The following is a 19,205-nucleotide window of genomic DNA, read 5'->3' on the forward strand; positions in this document are numbered from 1 at the left end:
CCCCCCCCCCACCGCTTCGTTCAAGTAAAGCAGTGCCTTGGCCGCTCCAGTCCACTCCACGTGAACTGTTCCTGACATTGTCACTCGTCTTCCTTCTCGCCTCACCTTAATTTTTCTACTCGCTCATTTCACTGTTTTCCCTCCTCGCTGCAAATACCCTCCCAAGACGTCTTTCAATGTCGCTCTGAGGAAGCCTTGGAAATTTCCCCGTGTGAAAATATCTCAGATGCTGTTACGGGTGGTTCAGAACACAATGTCACACAAACCATGAAATTAAGGTGATACGAAGTTAAAGAGTGGCTCTTGTTTAAATTTAACAAACAGATCTCGTTAGCTGTGCCACCGAGGAAGACTGTACCTCCCTCCCAACAACGAGTTTCTGGTTTTCATAAAGCACCTGGTAGTTCTGAAACGACTCATTTAGCTTACGCACAAGTGCAACATATTCCCTATAGACTTACCCCAGAACATGCAACAGATCTTCCGCTTCCCTGCCACATAGGTGAAGACATGATGTAATTCCTCCAAAGGGTTAGAGTTAACATTTTTGTCTTGCAGTGTGAGCATAATATTTTGTCTGTGGGAGCTGGAAAGTGAAGGCATGGGGTTTATCAATTTTTCATTCAAAACTTTTTCCCTTTCACAAAGATTTCCTGGTGCTTAAGGTCCCCATCAAGGTAATTCTGGCTTTACCAGCATCACTGCAAAAACATTCATGTGAAGTTGCAGATGGTATTGGTTAATGTATTGAGGGAAGGAATTGTTTTGCATGGGATACAAGAAGATTGAAATCATGAGGGGAAAAAAAAGCATCAGAGAAATACTCTCAGCAATTGCCTCTAATGAAGTGCTGCAAATGTGGAGGTTGCACCTGGACTTCAGTTTCTATCTAGACACTCACCATAGGTACCACATGCACCTGAAAGTGAACATCAGAGTTCAGCCTATGGGAAGAGAAATCCATGCGAAGCAATTCATTAATCTGCATTGGTCTGAATATTTGGAAGCCAAAGGTATAAATCAAGGGCACATCTGGAATTCTCTCTTAACATGGCTTTAAATTGTCTTGAAGAACAAGGCCTACTGAAGAAAAAAAACAATAAAGGCATAATTGCATCATTAAATCCTCTCTTTTGAAACCTCTTAAACCTCTCTGCTATTATTAATTACAATCAAATATGAATGTTAAATACCTAATACATGCATATATAATACAAGCCAGAGACAATTCTCATTCGAGCAGCCTATTCTCAAACACTTTGGCCACCTATAAGAAAAGTCGGACCAAGTTCTATCAGACATCTTTAAAGCATGTCTACATTTCACTTCTTGTTATTCTTCACACTGCATTTTCAGCAGAGCCTGAAAATGTGGCATTATCTCTGCAGAAGCCAGCTGAGCATCTACAGCATCTATTTACTTGCAGAGGAGCTTACATAAGACAGAGACTACATAATGCAAACAGTAATTTTAAGTCATCCAGTTTCCAAACACTTTGGTTTGTTATATGCATTTATACTCTTTCCAAGTTAGTATGATTTAGAGGATGCCTTTGTAATTTTGTCTATCCTGGATATTTTTGCAGCCATGGTTACCAGGAGAAATGCAATTTCTTTACTGGTTTGGGGCTTTTTTAATATTTTGTTCCCAACAGCAAGGTGATTTTCTGCTTTTGTGCTACAGAGAGAAAAAAAGAAACAAAAACCTCAAAACCACTCTTGTGAGCCTCTCATCCAGCACAGTTTCTCCTTCCCTTGAGACACTCACAACCCTGGGCTTTGTTTATACTGGAAAAATGGGTCCTGTTATGAAATACATGCCCTCCACACAGCCAGAGACAAGGGCCCCAAGAGCATCATTCCCTTTTCTGGAGGTGTGGCACCCTGGGCCCAGACACAGCACAGCTGAGGGCTGCCCCTCTTCCCTACCGTGACTTTGGCATCAGGGCTATGGGGAGGCTTCAGCGAGGGCTCTCTTGCTCTTCACATGGGAGCTGCGCTTCAGGTGAGGCTGCAGTCCTTGCCTCTGCTGGAGCTGGAGCTACAACTGTGTGGCAGCCCTGTCTGTATCCCTTTGGCCTGGACCCCCTGACCAGCTTCCTGGCCAGACCTCAGATCTGCCTCACTGCTGGGGACTTGACTGCTGCTGATGGGACTGTATCTGTCTCTGGCTGCCATCACCAGACCTGAGTTACTAACTTATGTTGACCTCAGACCTCTCCCATTGCTATTGACTTGTCTGCCGATCTGGACTCTGTTGATTCCATATCCAGGCCTGCCCTGCTTGTCTTGCTCAGATCCTGTGGGATGGGGCCCTGGCTGGTGAGATCCCTGCTCTGCTGGCTGTGTTATGGCACTCGGATCCCTCTCCTTCAGGGAGCATCTGGCCCTTGCTGGCTCCTGACGCCAGAGTGCTGTGGCACATACAAGCATAGATCACTTCCACCGACTCAGATCCATTGTCTGTCTGGATGAGAATACTGTCTTTTAGAGGGATTGGTTCTTTCTTCCCAAATACATGCTGCCCTTCAAGAACAAAATCCAGGTGTAATGAAAAGGGAAAATGTGCTATTCATCTTTATCAAAGTGTCTGAGTGAAGTGTTATAAGTCAGCCAACCTCCATTTGTTATCTGGAAAGATAATGAAACAAGCTGTTCAGCAATCAGTGTGCAACCAACTAAATAACAATAAAGTGATGAGCAGCAGGCACTGTGCATTTGTCCAGAACAAATCATGTCAAACTAACCTAATTTATTTCTTTTCCAAGATAACTGACTTAGTAAGTGCTGAAAGGAATAGGTGAAACATGTTTTGACTTCAGTAGGGCTTTTGACATTGCCTTGAATATCACTCCCATAAAGGCAAATTGGTCTCAGATGGTATTAACATGAGAGGAGTGTGTGATTTAAAAGCGATTCCCAAACTGGTGCAGTGGATGTTTTCCTGTCAACAGGAAGGTATATCAAACTAAGAGATCTGATCTGTCTGCTAGCATTTTTTACTTTCATTAGCAACTTGAATGGTGGAGTTAACCTTTGACTTCAAGCTTCCACAAATACACCAAGTTGGGCAGTACCACACTTTGGAGGCAAAGATTTGAACAAAGGTTTACCATTGCTGAATCACAGAAAGAGCCCCAAAATAGTGAGATGAAATTAAGATAAGAACGAAGTATGACACTTGGAAAACTTGAATTCTCAAATTAAAAATGAGGGAAAATGTGTAGTCTTTGGTAAGATACCATAATGTACATCCAATCAGGGAAAGCACTTTAAGAATAACATAACTCTGCATTGGAAAATGTGGACTATACGAAGAGCCACTTTTTTGCCACAAAAACAACACAACTAGAGAGGGGCAATGCACTGATATCCCAACCTGGAATACCAAATGACACAAAAATTATTTGCAGCTGCCACAGCTACCTTGGTTTGCAGAACACCATCTTTGTGCCATTGGTCATGTTGCTCTGAGCAACCAGGCATGGCCCTTACCTGCTCTTGTTTTGCTGTACCTCCTCCTGCTGCTTGAAGTCTCCTCTCTGGGAGAAGATGAGTTTCCTAGTGTCCTCCCTCCAGCACATGCTAGAGGGCTGCTGGCCCTGGCAGAGAGACCTGTGTGTCTGCAGAGAGCAGGGAGTGAGAAAAGAGCTGTAGGTTTCAGGAGCCCTGGACTCTACAGGGTAAGGAGGGGAAGCCACGAGTCCCCCAGTGCCACCACTGTTTGAAGTCCCCCAGGACAGGTCACGCCACATCCTGTTAAGAGGCAAGATAGAGTCACAAAGTCTCCTGATCTGCAGAGCTGATACTCCAGGCTGAAAGGCAAAATCTTTGTGCTGGAGTGTCCATCTTCCAGCAGATCACAAAGTGGTTTATTTTACCCTTAATGATACTTCTTGGGACTCTGACAAAAGGCAGGGTGACTTGAACCTTGCTTCAAGACGAACAGAACTCACTGACAATTGTTCAGTTTTTTCTCTTGGCAGAAATCACTCAAGGGCCTGGAGATCAAAACGGCAGCACAAGGCATGCCGGCTCGTTTTGCTGAGCTTTGCAACTTTTCCTCCAAAGACACCAAGTGACTCCCCAGGAAATCTCTCAGCCTTGAAAACAAAACCCAAAACTTGTGGAAAGCTTCTGGGGTCAGAGTCGCTGCACTTGGAGACGGCAGGCTGACTTTAAAAAACTGTGGCTCCTGAAAAACCCTTCCGATTGCTTTATAAGTAACACTCTATTTTCTGACTTAAAAGTGCATCCCTGCACCGTGGGATCTGACACATTTCCCAGGTGTGTTTTCAACAGAGGACGATAGGAGGGTTAAGCCGTGCGAGAGAGTTCGCTTGCCTTTTCACAGCCCAACAGTATCACTCTCATCTTGCTGAAAAGGCTAAGAGCATCACAGTATTGTTTGTAGCCAGTTACATGGATGACGCAAAGAATAGATGCAACAAGCCATTTTCAGATTAATGAAATTACATTTGCTGCTGCCTTTCGCACCTTTAGGGTGAACTAAAAAACGAAGGCATTTATCCCAAAGTTATGAGAAGCCAAAAATAAAGGTTGGGGAGGGCCCTATACAGGATTGCAGGTGCGAGCTGCAGCTCCAGCAAGCCGGCAGAGTGCGGGGCGAGGACGCCCTAACGCGGTGGGCAGGGAATGTTGAAGCCCTGCAGATGCTGATCCCCACACGCCTGACGATGCCAGCGTGTCCCTGCACTCACGGCACAGCTCCCCAAAAGGAACAACTCCCTGACAATCGACTGCTAAGCCGGGCTCAGAATTTGGGGCCGGTCACAGAGAGGAGACCCTCCTCCCCTGGGCTGGCCAGCCCGCCGGCCGGCCTTCCTTCCCCTCCCCTCTCCGCCCCGCCGGCCGGCGGAGGGTCCTTCCCCGGGGAAAGTTGCTCGGCGTCCCCCGGGCGAGGGGCGGGGGTGTGCGGGGCTGCCCCCGCCGCCTCCCGTCCGTGTCGCCGAGCTGTTTATTTAAATCGCAGATAAAGCGCCTCGCCGCCCGCCCTGCCGGGGACACACAGTCCGGGCGCCCCGCGGGGCCGGCAGGAAGGAGCCCATGGCCGGGAGGGCAGCCCCGGCCCCCGGGGCTCTGCTCTGCGCCCTGCTCTGGGCGGCAGCGGCGGCGGCAGCGGGGGGCGGCCCCGGGGACAGTCCCGCTCCCGGCGCCTTCGGCCGCGTCTACCGGGGCGCCGTGAACATCAGCGCCGAGCGGGTCTACGCCTTCGCCTACCGCAGCGAGCCCGGGCAGGTAGGAGCGATCCCCGGAGCGCCGGGTTCCCCGCGGCTGGGCGAGCACTGTGTGCCCCTCTCGCCCTCCCGGGTGTGGGGGGGATGTGTGCCGGGGTGGTGCCGGTGCTGCTGCGGCTCCGCCGCTGTGCGGGAGCGGGCCGGGCTCTCCCTCTGTCCTGCCCGCATCCTCCCGCCGCCGCGGTGGTCGGGAGCCGCAGTGCACCTGCGGGCTCCCTTCCACCTTCCCCGCGGCTGCGGGCTGGGAGGGTGCCGGCGTCCCGGGAGCTGCGGGATGGGCAGGTGGTTTGGTGCCCCCCACCCGCGAAGGGGGCTTTGATATCCAGCATTTCTAGCAGCAGAACGGGTTTAAAGCCTAGAAGGGAGTTGTGAGGATAACAGTACTACATTAAAATAATTTTAAAACCCCAACACAAAACCCACACAAAAAGCCAAACGACCAAGAAAAAAAAAAAAGTGTATATATGTGTGTGTGCACTTAATAAGCCTTAAATGCCGTTTTCTCCACTGTGCATTTCCTTAGGATCAGGGTGCTCTCCCCTGGTAGCCTGGGAGGTGAGGCAGGGCTGTGCAGGTGAGGTGTGTCGTGAGGAGGCTGCAGGGCAGCGTGGCCGGGGCCATCCATGGCTGTTTGATGGTGGAAAGAAGCCTGTCATTTATGTATACCCAGTTATTGCGGGTTCCCCCCTCCCCACTTTTTGTGTCGTGTTTATCTCAAGTAGCTAAGTGGTACCTTGGAAACTCTGCCCCCGTTGTTTGGATTGGGCATTAATTGCTGAGTAAGATGATCTGATGTACCAAAAGATGATTAACTGGGTAGATGAATCTTCCCTCCTGGCCTCAGTTGCACAGAACAAGAGAAAATGGAAACCACAGCTTTTTCCCACACGATGTACTATGTAATAAAATGCACCTGGTATTTATGGGGCAGCAGTTGGGTGTCTGGGCTATGATGCAAAGGAGCCCAGCCTTACTTAACTGTTGGGTGTCACCAGTGATCCCAGGAGGTCAAAAGCACACTTTGGGGTTGAGCCTCCTTTTGGAAGCTGGTTATGGTGTAAGTTAAGATTCTTCAGGTGTTACAAGTATGGGGTATTATGATGAGGACATATTGGCAGGTCTGTGGCTTGCTAGCAGAGAGAGCATGAATACTGACTACAGTTAAAATTAAATCTGGTTCCTTCAATTTAATGTGCTTTTTGAAGCCATGTGCTTTTCCTGGGCAGCTTCTGCAAAAAAAACTTTCTCTTCTGGAGAAGTACAGTGAAAGCACAGTGGGAGGAGGCAGGGAGGAAGCCCATGGCTGCTCAGTGGTGTTTGCAGGTACCTAAATGCAACTTCTGGGCTACTTCTAGACACTGAGTTGTTCCTGTGGCTGTGAAGTACAGACTACTCACTACAGACTACTGCCTCACTTAAGAAGTTACTTTAATGGACTAATTTCCATGGTCCTGTGTGCTGAAACGTGAAATCTCTGCAGAGATATGGGCAAGAACATATCTAAAAAGGGAAAATTCAGGTTTGAGATTTAATATTTTTTTCAGTGCCGAACTCACCAAGCACTCACATGAATATGCTTAGAGGGCCTTGCAACCAGCTCCTGTTAGGAAAAAATGTTTGGAAGACAAAAACTCTTTAAATAAAGATGGACTTTCATAGGAAGTTTTCTGATGAAGGATGCCTAGAACAGATTCTGAGGATAGAGAGGGCTCCAGAGAGAGACCCTATTATGGCCTTTCAGTATGAAAAAGATTCTGAAAATGATCGAGAAAAGCTTTTTACAGTGTTCTGTAATGACAGGACATGGGGCAACAGTTTTGAACTGAAAGACTGTAGATTTCGGTAGGACATAAGGAAAAAACTTTTTTTATGGTGAGACACTTGGAACAGGTTGTCCAGAGAAGTTGTGGGTACACATCACTGGGAGTGTTCATAGTCAGGTTGGACAGAGCTTTGAGCAACCTGATCCAGTGAAGATACCTCCCTGCCCATGGCAGGGTGTTTGAGCTAGGTGATCTCTGAAGATGATCTTCCAATTCTGTGATTCCTCAGGTGCCATTCCTGAGATGAGCCACTGGAAACTGGCCAGAAGGTGACTGACCTAGTTGGGGTGATTGGCTGTGGCTGTCTGCAGCCTCTTCCCCAGCTGCAGCCCTGAACCCATGAGAGGCAAACATGACTGGGTCTCCTCTTACTGGCACGGTCGATCTGCCTGGTGTTGATCTGTCCTGGTGGTCCTCTATCTCCCTGTTGTTGAGAATTGCTCAAGATTTAGAAGCTTGGTAGTGGAAATCTTGGCTTTAATCTGGGACTGAGTTCTTGTGGGCAGGGTTTTCTTATGCAAGAGATGGGAAGATGTTTAGGGACATGCTGTCTTCTTGGTGTTGGGTCTTGTGAAGGAGTGTAAGTTCTGCAAAAACTCAGTGTATTAGTCCTTGCCTTTTGCTACAGTTTTTAACCTTGAGCTCATAGTGAGGGAATGCCAGCCAGTGTTTGCCAGTTGCCTGCCACTTGTGAGCTCTCCACTCTTCCTGGTCTTTTTGGTCTCTTCCTGTCTCTGTGGTGATGGCAGTTTAGCCAGAAGCCTCTGATAACTCAAGGCAGATACCACATGGGTGATTAACCTTAGTTACAGGAAAGCTAATTGAATAAAAAGAGCATATGGAAGGGCTGCAGTGGATGAGTTTAATTGCTTTCCCCTCTGAAAAAAAGTCAAGTCTGGAGTGATCTGGCTCTGAAAACAGGAATTTGTTTTCATGATGATGCGAATTCTGCTGTTTTCCCCTCTGCTGCTCTTTCTTATGAATCCAGGCCTACAAAACAAGGGAAAACTCGGGGACAAGAACAAAATGTGGGGGCTGGCTTGTGATCCATCAGCCCTCTGTAAATGTTTTGGTTACTCACGTGCTGTGGCTGCACAGGCACATCTGAAAATGCAGCTGAATAGAGCAGTGCTTGAATGATGGATGAGAGAAAGGAGGGAACAGGACCTTTTCTCCTGTTTGGTGCTTTAGAGACTTGCAGCTTTCTGAAAAGTGTTGTGCTTGCCTGATCTCAGAGGATGTTCTCCATCCACATCATCATCCTTACTCCTTGGGATATGGGGGTGCATACAAGATGGGAGGGAAAAAGCGAGTCCCATGAGAGTACTCACAAGCCAGATGTATACAAGGTGAAGAAGCCACAACTCAGGGCTCTGCAGCAGTTCTGCTTTGAGACATGTGGCTTCCCTTCTGTGCAGCTTGTGAGTAAAATGAGAATGACGATATTTATATGCTGACCAAATCACCTAGCTGAAACTTCTGTGGGTAGATACATTGCCAGGTCTCTTCTCTCCGTCTGTGGACGGGGAAAAACCTTCCTATGTGCTGTGCAGAAACACTTCACCTTGTTGTCTTGAGGCAGGAGAGCTGACAGTCTTTTATGTACTAGGATTTAGGCCTTAATTGTTGAGGTTGAACTCTGAAGGTAGTGCTGTGCTGAGGAGAAGCACAGCCACCTCTGCTTCAAGGGTCTTGTAGGGTTGGGCTGTGAACAACATAACAGACTCCTTCCTTGTGGTGGAAACTCTTGATTTGTAGTGGGGTAGTCTTACTGTTTTTTGAATTCCCTTTTTTTCCTTCTAGATACTCTTTGAAATTCCCCCCCACCCTCCCCCGCCCCCCTGTACTGCTGTTTGTTTAATGTTTAACTGAGTGTAAAAAATATAGTAATAAGCCCAGCTGTGTCACTTGTTGCTATGCCCTCATACACTAACAGCAAAGGCAGATGTGCACTGTTAGAAGTGAACAATATCTGGTGAACAATTAGTTGGGCAACAGGATTATTTTGTTTTAGGATTATTTACATTGAAGACATCCAGGATGAGGGGGTAAAAAAATAACACACTCTCATTCCACATATTCAACGTGTCCCTACTTGGGAGGGAGAAAGGAAGGAGACACTTGCTGGTTTGCTGGAGCTGCCTGTGCAGTGTATTCTTGCCAAGAAGACTGAGAAAGTGCGTAGAATGTTTCTGCTGGATTTGCTGTTGAATGGAGAAGGCTTTATGTGACAAGGAAGGGAATCTGCTTAGTTCTATGTTTGCAGTAATACAAGGGTTTTCAAAAAGAATAGCGTGTGTGCAAGTACTGAAGGAGTTCAGAGTGAATGAGACTTTCCACCACTGTAAGATCTGGCAGTTGCTAATGGTTAATTTGATGAAAACACAAATTACACTAACTTTGTGCATGGTGGTGTGTCCTGTACCAAATTGTAAGTGGTCCAGGAGAGTATCATGAGGAAGAAGACAAGAGAAGTTCTTTTTCCGAATTGGAGCTCAGATCAGTTGAATGTATAATTTGGGAAATATTTGGACTATATTTAGAAAACCAAGTATCTCTTAGGAGAACAAGTTTCCGACTTGCTGTTTGTAGGCAAAGCTGCTGCAATCCAGACACAGCTCTTGGACATTCACGCAGTATATGTTGGTTGCGATGAGCTCCAAAGCTGAGCAGTGGGCTGCACCTATTTTAAGAGTAAGAGTGGGTGCTATTTCCCTCCTTCTCCCTTGCCAGAACTAGGAACAGAGCCCCAGTCTCAGTTCCCATATGGCCCAGCTCACCATACATTGTGATTGACAGTGATTAAGCTGTGGCTTCTCTGCTGAGCAGTTGTGCAGTGTGAGGACGTGTAGCCCTGGAGTGAGTGTCTTGTCTGTGAAGTCTATCTGAGGAGTGATGGGTAAAAGATTGCCCTCAGACTATGAGCGGCTGTGTGCTGCTAGGGAGGGTTCCTAATGTCATTGCCCTTTGTTTTTTCATAATTGCAGATTAGGAAGAAGTTGACTGTCCTAAAGGAAGAGTGGTATCGACACTAGCAAGATCAGAAGTCTCCCAATTACATGCCTTAAATTTTGTGACCAAGTGCCTTTTCCAGCCAAAGAGCATGGTACAGTTGTGTTCCTCTGGCCTCTAGTGAATGGGTCTCTTGTTTCCTAGGTGTGGATGGTAGTTGCACTTGCTTTCCTCCAGGAAAGAAGCCAGAACAGGAATTCACCTGTGTATTCCTCTGGAACTGTGTGATGAGTCACTTGCTCAGTCCAAAGCCATCTGTCCTAGCTGCAGGGAAACTCCTTGATCTGCTGCATGGGGCAGCCTGGTTTAATAAGGGGCTGTGATCAAATCTGTGTTTGCTGTTCTCTGCTGTTTGCCATGCTAGTATAGGTCCCACTCCAGCAGCACCCATGTCTATTATAACAACTCTAGGAGCAATTTTTTCACCTCTTGCTTCTAAGCTGGCTTTGGGTCCCACATGTAGGACCCTTCAGGCTGGAATAAACTACCTCAAAGTATTTGCGTGGTGTCCTGCACATGTTCTCCGTAGTGTTAGTCTTGGCTCCAGCCCAGCTTTCAGTCCACAGCTACACTGTGCATGCAATAAAACCTTATTCTACTGTTTGGAGATGGCGGAGCCTGAGCTATAGTGAGGACAGCAGGTTAAGTTCTGTCTTTCCTTAATGCTGAGTGGAAGCCCACCAGTTTAGCCACAAAGATGCAGGTAAAAATCAAAGAAATTGGGAAGACTACAAATGCTTGCATGAGAAGATCTCCTGATGTCATTAGAGCTGCTGTTATTGCAGGATCTCCAGGGCCACACTATTGCTCTTTGGTTGCTGGCTCTAGTCTGTTCACCACAGGACACTGGAAGAGCCTCAGCACACCATTTCTGGAACCTAATAGTAACTGCCTTATGAGACAGGAATGTAGGGACAGTGTCAAATCCAAAAAAAACCAAAGCCAATTATAGTATATGATGTCTGAAGCCAAGCAAGGTTCAACAAAATCTCTTTGGAGTAACTTGTGTATATAATTTATATTTCTTAAAGAATACAGGCAACCCTAGGAGGTGATGGCATAGGCAGTGTAGAGTACACAGCACTTGGAATGTACTTGCTGCTGCTCAGTGTGTTCTCTTGAACTCTCCCCACCCTGCCCAGGGTCACACAAAAAGCTTTTACTTGCAGGGGAAAACAAAAGTAAACTATGAGAGAAATGGTATGGGGATCTACTAAAAACACAAACTTGACTGTTGTTTTTTGTTTCAGAAAATACAGTCTTGAAAACCCTCCAACGAAAGTGGGGTATCTTAAGTGAAAGAATGGTGTGGGAGGCGGCTTTGCTTTGGGCTGGGGATAGGAGCAACTGAGATCCCCTCAAACTTAAATTATTCTTTATCTTTCTAGGATTTTGCACTTCATGGGTTTCCCTACCCAGGAGGCAAAAAGAGAGTACATCTTGTCAGAGGCTATCAGTTTGCAGGCTTTAGGGAAGAGAACTGAAAGCTGCTCTGGTTTCTTGCAGGGTAGCCCGCACACCTTCAGATGGTGACTGCAGTGCTGGCAAGAGTTTTATTTTTATTTCTAATGTGTAAGCTAATGCTGTCAAGCTCAATAACTTGTCCTTGAACTAAAGCATCTCTTTTGAATTTGAATGTTGTTCTAAGTCTTAGTCATTCTCTTCTTGTTGGGCTGTCATGTTTAAAATCAAAGCTGATCAGGTTTTGTTGTTCCCTCCGCACCCCCAAGATGTTTAGATTAAAAAAGAAAACAAATTCTGCATAAGAGTAACTTCATCAAAATGCCTCTCCTCAGTTTGAACTCTTTCCAAGAACAGTGGAGCAATTTATTATACATTTGCATTGTAAGTAGAGGCTGAAATGTCCTCAAATAACTTGTGCAGAAGTTGTTGGTAGGGAGGTATGCTTTTCCTGTATGGATCTCATCTGCTATTTCAGGGGATATTTAAGGAATCTCAGTGCAGACTGTAAAAGGTATATTGCAAGGGTGCGCCATCTGCTCAGTTTGAAAATATAGTTTAGTACATTTGCATAAGCAAACATAATTTCATGCTGTGCATACTTGGAGAACCACAGAGGATTTCAGAAACAGCCTTCCTTACTTTTTTACACTGATGTTTTTCTTTGAGCATAGAAATAGCTACTTCAGTACAGTTTAAAATAAATGAAAAATTGTTTAAAAAAAAAGACAGCTTGAATTACAAGACATGATTCAGTCCACATCCAAAGTGTTACTGAAGTGAAGAACTTGGGACCCAAGAAAGAACCAGGTATCTATGTTCTAACAGCAATCCCTGGAGTTACTGCCAGGAGCTTGGAGTTACAGCAAATTTGGAAAGGTTACAAACCTTTTTGTTTCAAGGGTTGGCCTGGCCCAGAGTTCCAGCTGCTGTGGTTTAGGAAGATGCAATTATTGTAGAGTAGTTTATTCCTTAACTGACTGTTCAAAAAAGGATTTTTTATTTTTAACGTCTTCCTAAAGTCTGAGGGTGTTCAGAAACAGGTACCTACTTCATCCAGCATGGCAACTCCGGTTTCTCTTTCTGGCTGTCTTGGAGACTCCCTAGTGACATTGGTTAGAGGACAAAATTTCAAAAATGGAAAAAGGTAAATATTATCATGCTTTTTATTTGTCTTGCTTCCATTTATGCTTCACAGATACTGTTGCAAACAAGTGAACTCATGGGCAAGTCCGTGGCTGACTGTAAGTCCACACAGAATGTTTGCACAGAGTGAAACATTTAAATGAAAAATACTAATCCTGGAGCAATTATGTTAATGTGTCCGAGGCCATGCTTGACATACCTAGAGTCTGTCTCTTCATTTATGCTGCTTTGGGTATTTAATACTCCTGGCAGAAATACTGGAAGAAAATACTGTGGGCTGGGGTTATTTGACAGATTGCTTTTGGCAATTAACACTTATTGACATTGGAGCGCAGAGACAGAGAAAGGCTGAAAGAGAGTGATCCTCTGAGCTCCACTTGTTTTGTTGTCAGCCAGGAGTGGTGCTCGTATCTCATAAGACAGCAGCAAAGAGGCTCTCTAAAACCTGTCACTGTCTCCTGACTATTTTCCTTCAGGGTCTCAGCTTCCCTCTGTTGTGTTGTCAGTGGGAAGAGGAGGAGAGTTCGGTGCTGATGGGGTATTCATTGACTGCCTCAGTTGCTCTAGTCCATCTGGCTCAATCCTACTTCACTTAATTTAAGGGTTTTTGTAAAAATGAAACACCTCTTTCTTGTGCAGCAGCTGTTCAGTGGCTTTTGTACATGTACCCTGTGCTGAGACCTTTCATTGTAGGCAGCAGCCTCTGTGTTTGCCTGCCGGATGTGTTCCCTGCCCACAGGCTTGGCCTGGTGCCTTGGCAGGCCCACAACCAAGCGCTGTCGCAACATGGATTGATAATCCCAACGGGCTCACAAGGAGCGGCTGGCGTGTGGGTGCGGCGGAGAGCGTGGTGGAGCCCTGGTGTGACTCAAAGGCTTTGCTTAGCAAGAGCTTTTGGAAAGGAATCCATGGTAAAGCCCTGGAAAACCTTTGCTTGCAGCACAAATTGTTGTTGCAACCTCCTGCCTTGCCCTTAAATTCACATCCCCACAGTCTTAAGATGATGTGTAATCTCTGTGGGAAATGCTGATTTAATAATCAGTCCAAGGATTCTTTCATGTCAACAAGAGCCTGGTTTATTTTGCTTCATGTTTGCAGCCATGGTGGTTCTGTTCAGCTGGGTGAATTTGAGACCAGCTGCTTCTGCCTGTTCCCATCTAGAGAATGGAATTCAGGTGTACTTCTTTCCTTTTCTTTTCTTCCCTCCCCCTATCTCCATGTGGTGGTGGAACTGAAGTACAAATATTTGTCTTTCCTGGTCTAACACGTTTTTATGCAATGCTAAGAGCTCTCTCTTTATTCAGCTGTCTTACTGCTCTGTCCACCTTGAAACACAGAAGAAACTTCAAGGTCAGTCATCTGAGAAACAAAACTATCATGAGCGTGGCTGGTGAATAGCCCCTGCACACAGCAGAGCCTTGGCACTGGGAGGGAGTGTGAGGAGCAGAAGTCTCTGAAGCAGTCCTGACCCTGCCTAGGCCCCGCAGCACAAAAGGCAGCAGTGTGGTTATTGCTGACAAATATTTGTGCAGGGCCTGCCTTGTCAAAGGGAGCATTTGGTATGCTAGTTTGGTTCCCAAGATGAGGGTTTCAGCTTGGAGGGTGCAGATGACATCTAGCACTGCACTATAACACTGATATAGCCAGCCTCCTACTGTGAGTGTACAAGGAAGGGGAAGGCACAACCAGATTTCTGTGGTGCTGGCAATGATCTGCTCCATAGTGAAGTCCCACAGCAGTGCTGGGAATGCAGGAGTGACAGCAGCCTGGTTGACCCTCTTACTGCCCAGGCAAAACTTCCTCCTCCTCTCACCAGTGCTAAGTGAGTGGGGGTGGATGCAGAGGAGGGTCATAGTCTTTGTGATGATTATAATTTTGAAGTAAAACTCTGCTTTTTTGCTGGAGTTCCTCTTGTCTCTACATAAAGTTCTGTGTTGAAAGGGAGAGGTCTGTGTGATGGGAGCAGTGGTTCTGTAGCAGGGAAGTGTTCTTGCATAAGAACTGCTTGTTTTTAAAATGAAATAACCTTTGGAAAGGTGTGGAGGGGGAAGCATGTTTGAAGTAAATAAATCACCTTTTTGTTCTTCACCTCACTTTTTTTCACTCTTCTAAAAATATTTTGCTGAAGGCAAATGCCAAATGCTGACTTTCAAAGGGAAAGATGGGATTACTAGCATTGGCTCAATAGTGAATTCATTAAATCTGTAGCATGAAAATGTTTATGTTGTCTATAAGGCAAGAGAATCTAGAAGCAAAGCATGGATTTAAAGTTTAAGGTAGGTCAAATAGAAGACAGCCTAAAAAAGCATAAACATCAGCTCATAAGTGTTACATTTTTATCCCTGTCCCTTGTGATGCTCCTGCTAGACAGTTCATCCTGCCAGGGAAGATGTCTTCCTCCAAGACCCTAATTAGGGTTCCTTCTAATCTGTAGCACTGAATCGGAGAGTGAGTGACAACAGCCAAGAGAAGCCCTGTTTGCAGTTAAATGGTAATTCTTCCTGCACTTTCCCAAGCTTCCTCATAATTGCACCTACATTTTGCTGGACTTATGTCCGAGCTTATTTCCAAGTTTCCAACCACTAGTTGGGAACTTCTTGTGCAGGTTTGGCCAACAGGCAAATCCCACCTGTGTTACTGCTGTGTTTGGGAGGAGTAGCTGTTGTATAAGAAAGATGCCCATCAACCAAAGCTGTTGGGAGCTGCTGCTGTATCCCTGAGATCCTGAAAGGGGGAGAGCAGAGCTGCATCCTGGAATTGGGATCTGCCCCCTCCACTGGAAGTGCAGGATCTGCCCACAAGAGGCCCTGTGTTGCTGTGGTGGTGGCAGCAGGGTAAATAACTAGGTGGACTGGAACCTCAATTGCCATCTGTCCAGCTTCTTAATCACTCTGTTTGTTTCCTGGACTTTATAATAAACATGTTGATGGGGTTACGGAGTGTGATGCTCCTGATTGATCTGGGTATGTGCAAATGTAGGAGGAGCAGAGGTGTTCATTGCAAGTGAATTGTTGATACACTGAGGTGCAATTTAAAGTACACTGGGATCTTCTCGATGAGCTGCTCTGTAACTGTTGTGTCTGACTTTATCATGTTCCTCTCTGAGACACCCTGTTTGAATGCAGCCTGGGAAGCAGCTTTGCCTGTGTAGAGTGCAGAGAGAAATGTGATTGGGGGGGAGGAAGTGTAGTGGGATCCCACCTGTGAGCACATACTTAGGCCCTAGGTGGTCCTGCCTTGATGCAGCTGGATGCTGCCCCAGATATTATCAGCCCAAAAAGAGCACAAGGCATCTGAATATGGACTTTCAGGGGAACGGGGCAAAGGAGCTATAACCAACTGTTACAGGGAGCAAATACAGAGTGCTGAGCACAGTAAGAATGTAGAGAAGCCATTATGGTAGTAATATAGCATATACCAGTTTTCATGTGGGTAAGTGCTTAGATTTAAAAGACTATTGAGTCTTGAGACTCTTACCTCCCTCTTCTGGTATTCCTATTTGCTACTAGTATTACAAGATAATGGAATTGGCAGCAAAGCTGAATAAATGTAGGTGATGTATAATCAGCTTAGTTTTGTGGAGAGAGGGAAACCAAATGAGGTGTCTGGCTGCTGGATCACAGCAGAGGGAAGTGACCTTCTTCCACTTCTCAGGTTTTTCTCTACCAGCATTAATCACCAATGCTTTTGTTTCCGTTCCCTTGCCCTTCTCTAGGATAGATGGGGAACTTTCTTTTCTTACTGAGGATGGTCAGTCACCATAACAGATCTCCCAGAAAGGTTGTGGAGTCTCCATCCATGGTCAGCTGGCTCTAGGTGTTTCCTGCTTGTGTCCAGTTTGGGTCTCCCCAGTATAAGAAAGGTATGGACTTACTGGAGTGAGTCCAGTGCAGAGCCACAAAGCCAATGAAAGCACGGGAGTATCTCTCCTATAAGGAGAGGCTGAGAGGGCTGGAAATGAATTGTATTCATGTAATGTACGTGTACTGATGTACAATAAAGAAAACCTGACTATCTGCAATATATGTATAACCCGTGTCCTGGGTTATGTTCTGTATTCGTGAAGTCAGTGGAGAAGAGAATTTCCCAATCTCTGGCTTGTATTTATGGGTAGTTGAGGATGCATAAGCCAGTAATGCTATTTGCTGTGAGTTATATGTGAGCTCCCCATTGCATTGAGCTATGTGCTGAGCCCTGGAGAGTTCACAGAGCCATGTCCAACCTTAGGCAAGTGAGAATCGCTTCACCTGGAGGTGGGCTCGCTTGAACCGCTTCATGGGCAAAAAGCTGCTGGACAGGTAGCTGAAATGTGTCCTTCCTGCAATGATAGTTGTTTTCCCCATGGGTGGAGAATTGCTCCATGTCCTTGCAGGAGACTGGCTTGGCCATCGTGTCTTCACTCTCCTTAGATTTGTTTTCATGTTCAGTTGCAGTCGCTTCATTTGTGTCCCCATTCCTTGTCTCAGCAAACACCTACAACCATCAGCTTGTTCAGCCCAGTCCCTGTGTTTCCAAGTTAAACCAACATGGGCTGGCTCAGCTCCCTCAGGGCAGCTACAGACACTAAAAAAGCCACTGAGTTACCTTCCAGTGCTGCCTGGTGGTGGTGGCCCACCGTGGTGACACCCTTCAGGTGTTCCTTGTGTGTTTTGTTTTGTGGTGACGGCTTTTTAAACTTCATTTTAGCACCCTATGGCGAAATTTACTTGGAAGCAAAACTGCATGTGTAGTTTTTGTGACCAGAAGGAAAAGCTGGAAGGCAGGCCAAAAGTGCTTTGCAAAGGTTTAGAAGCCAGAAGGCAGTGGGAAAAGATTCTAACATCTGCTTTTCTATTTCAAGAGAGTTTTAATTAAATTATTTATGATTGTTTTGGTTTTTTGTTGAAGATCTTTTATTTTTTTAGGATTTGGTGGTTGTTGCCTCTCTACTATGGTGCTAATGTCTGGAAAACTGTAATGATTATGGCTTTCAGGAAGGTGTTTTGTTCTACTAGACTCAACTCCCATGTGAGCTTAGAATCACTAAAGAATAAATAGGAAATTTTCTTTTAGACTTGGAATTGCAGATGTAAGTCATTTATCTGAAGCTGGTGTCCTTGGTGTAAGAATTAAACTGATGTCTCTGGTAGCTCTGCTTCTGCTACCTTGCTAATTCTGTATGTCCTTTTCAGAAGGTGGTACCTCCTTGCATCTTTACTCTTCTTGGAGGGTATAAAGTCAGAATACCCGTGAGAAGTCTTTTACTGATCTAGTGAGAGTCCATTATAATCTTTCAAGATGTGGTAGGTTGAAAATGTGTATATATTATCCACTTAATATGCTTTCATTATTTCAGGGCCTCTAATTGAGATGAGCTATGGATTCTCATATTTTGTTTTCTTGATCAATATCTACGGTTCTGGAGAGGGAGCTGAAGGGATGCTGTTTTCAAATGGAAATGGTGACATTTCCACATGGTGCAGACAAACTCCTTGCTTCTCAAATAGTGAACTGAGGGTGTTTTACACCACAGCTGTCCTACCTCTGCAACCATGTGCTGGCCAGATAATGTAGGGAGAAATTTCAGTTGCTGCCTTTCTCACAAGCAGCCTTTCTTGTCCACTTGAGGGCAGTCAGAAGTGTATTCCTGTTTTGTTAGGTGGGATTATGGTTATCTTTGAATTGTTTACATGAGATCCAGCTGCTAACCTGCTTTTTCGTCCTTGGCTATTGATGTCATCTTTGTGATTTTCCCAGTAATATTGATTGAGTTGGTTAAGTAAGTGTCCCAGCAAGAAAATTCTTAATTGTAAGCTTTGGGTCTTTGTCTTGTGTGTCTCTTTGTGTTTGCTTGACTTTTTTAAGAGAAGTTATTCAGGTTGCTCCCAGCAGAAGCTACCGAACTCTCATGTATTCTGCATTTGCCCACTGTATCTTGTCTGACAGTCAGCTCTCACCTGGGCGCAGGGCTGTGATTCTGGACTGCAGTGTCAGCAGAGAGGCACTTCTGTAAATGACATCTGGATCCAAATAATCAGTCTAGTGATAAACACTGTTGATCTCCCTGTGCATATTGTCAGGACCTAGGTCAGACTGAGGAAGGGGGAGAGGCTTCTCCCACCTACATTTGGAGCTGTCTTGTTTTCTAATTTCAGCTTATACTTCCGTGTACTCTCTCTTCCCACAGGTAGATGCAGTGCGCGTGTACGTGAACAGCAGCTCTGAGAACCTCCAATACCCCGTCCTGTTTGTAGTTCGCCAGCAGAAGGGAGTGCTGTCATGGCAGGTCCCACTGATTTTTCGAGGCCTGTAAGTACTGGAGTCTCTTCTTTGTGACACACTCATCTACCAGCTGTGTTCATCAACAGCCTCCCTCAAGTCCTACCTCTTGTAACCTGTGTAGACTGCAGGGCTTGGTTGCAGAGCATTCTTGCTCACTGACAGCTGGGTTTAGGAAGACCAGGATTTGATGGCTAACCTCTTACTTGGCAGTGCTCTTGGCTCTTGGCTGCTCTTGGCTCTTAGCC

General features: G+C 45.8%; 1 protein-coding gene across 1 annotated transcript in view; it reads left to right on the forward strand.

Moving 5' to 3' along the window:
- Window positions 1-5,066: 5,066 nt before the first annotated feature.
- The window catches only part of SIDT1 (SID1 transmembrane family member 1), a gene marked incomplete at both ends in the record, with an annotated part of 38,596 nt that continues 24,457 nt past the window's right edge, over window positions 5,067-19,205 (forward strand). The window contains 2 exons of the mRNA XM_082279062.1: window positions 5,067-5,258; window positions 18,866-18,987. Of these exons, the coding sequence (XP_082135188.1) occupies window positions 5,067-5,258; window positions 18,866-18,987 (314 nt within the window). The remainder of the gene's footprint in view (window positions 5,259-18,865; window positions 18,988-19,205) is intronic.

Source organism: Coloeus monedula (assembly GCF_965178545.1).
Source record: "Coloeus monedula genome assembly, chromosome: 3".
Classification (NCBI taxonomy): Eukaryota; Metazoa; Chordata; class Aves; order Passeriformes; family Corvidae; genus Coloeus; species Coloeus monedula.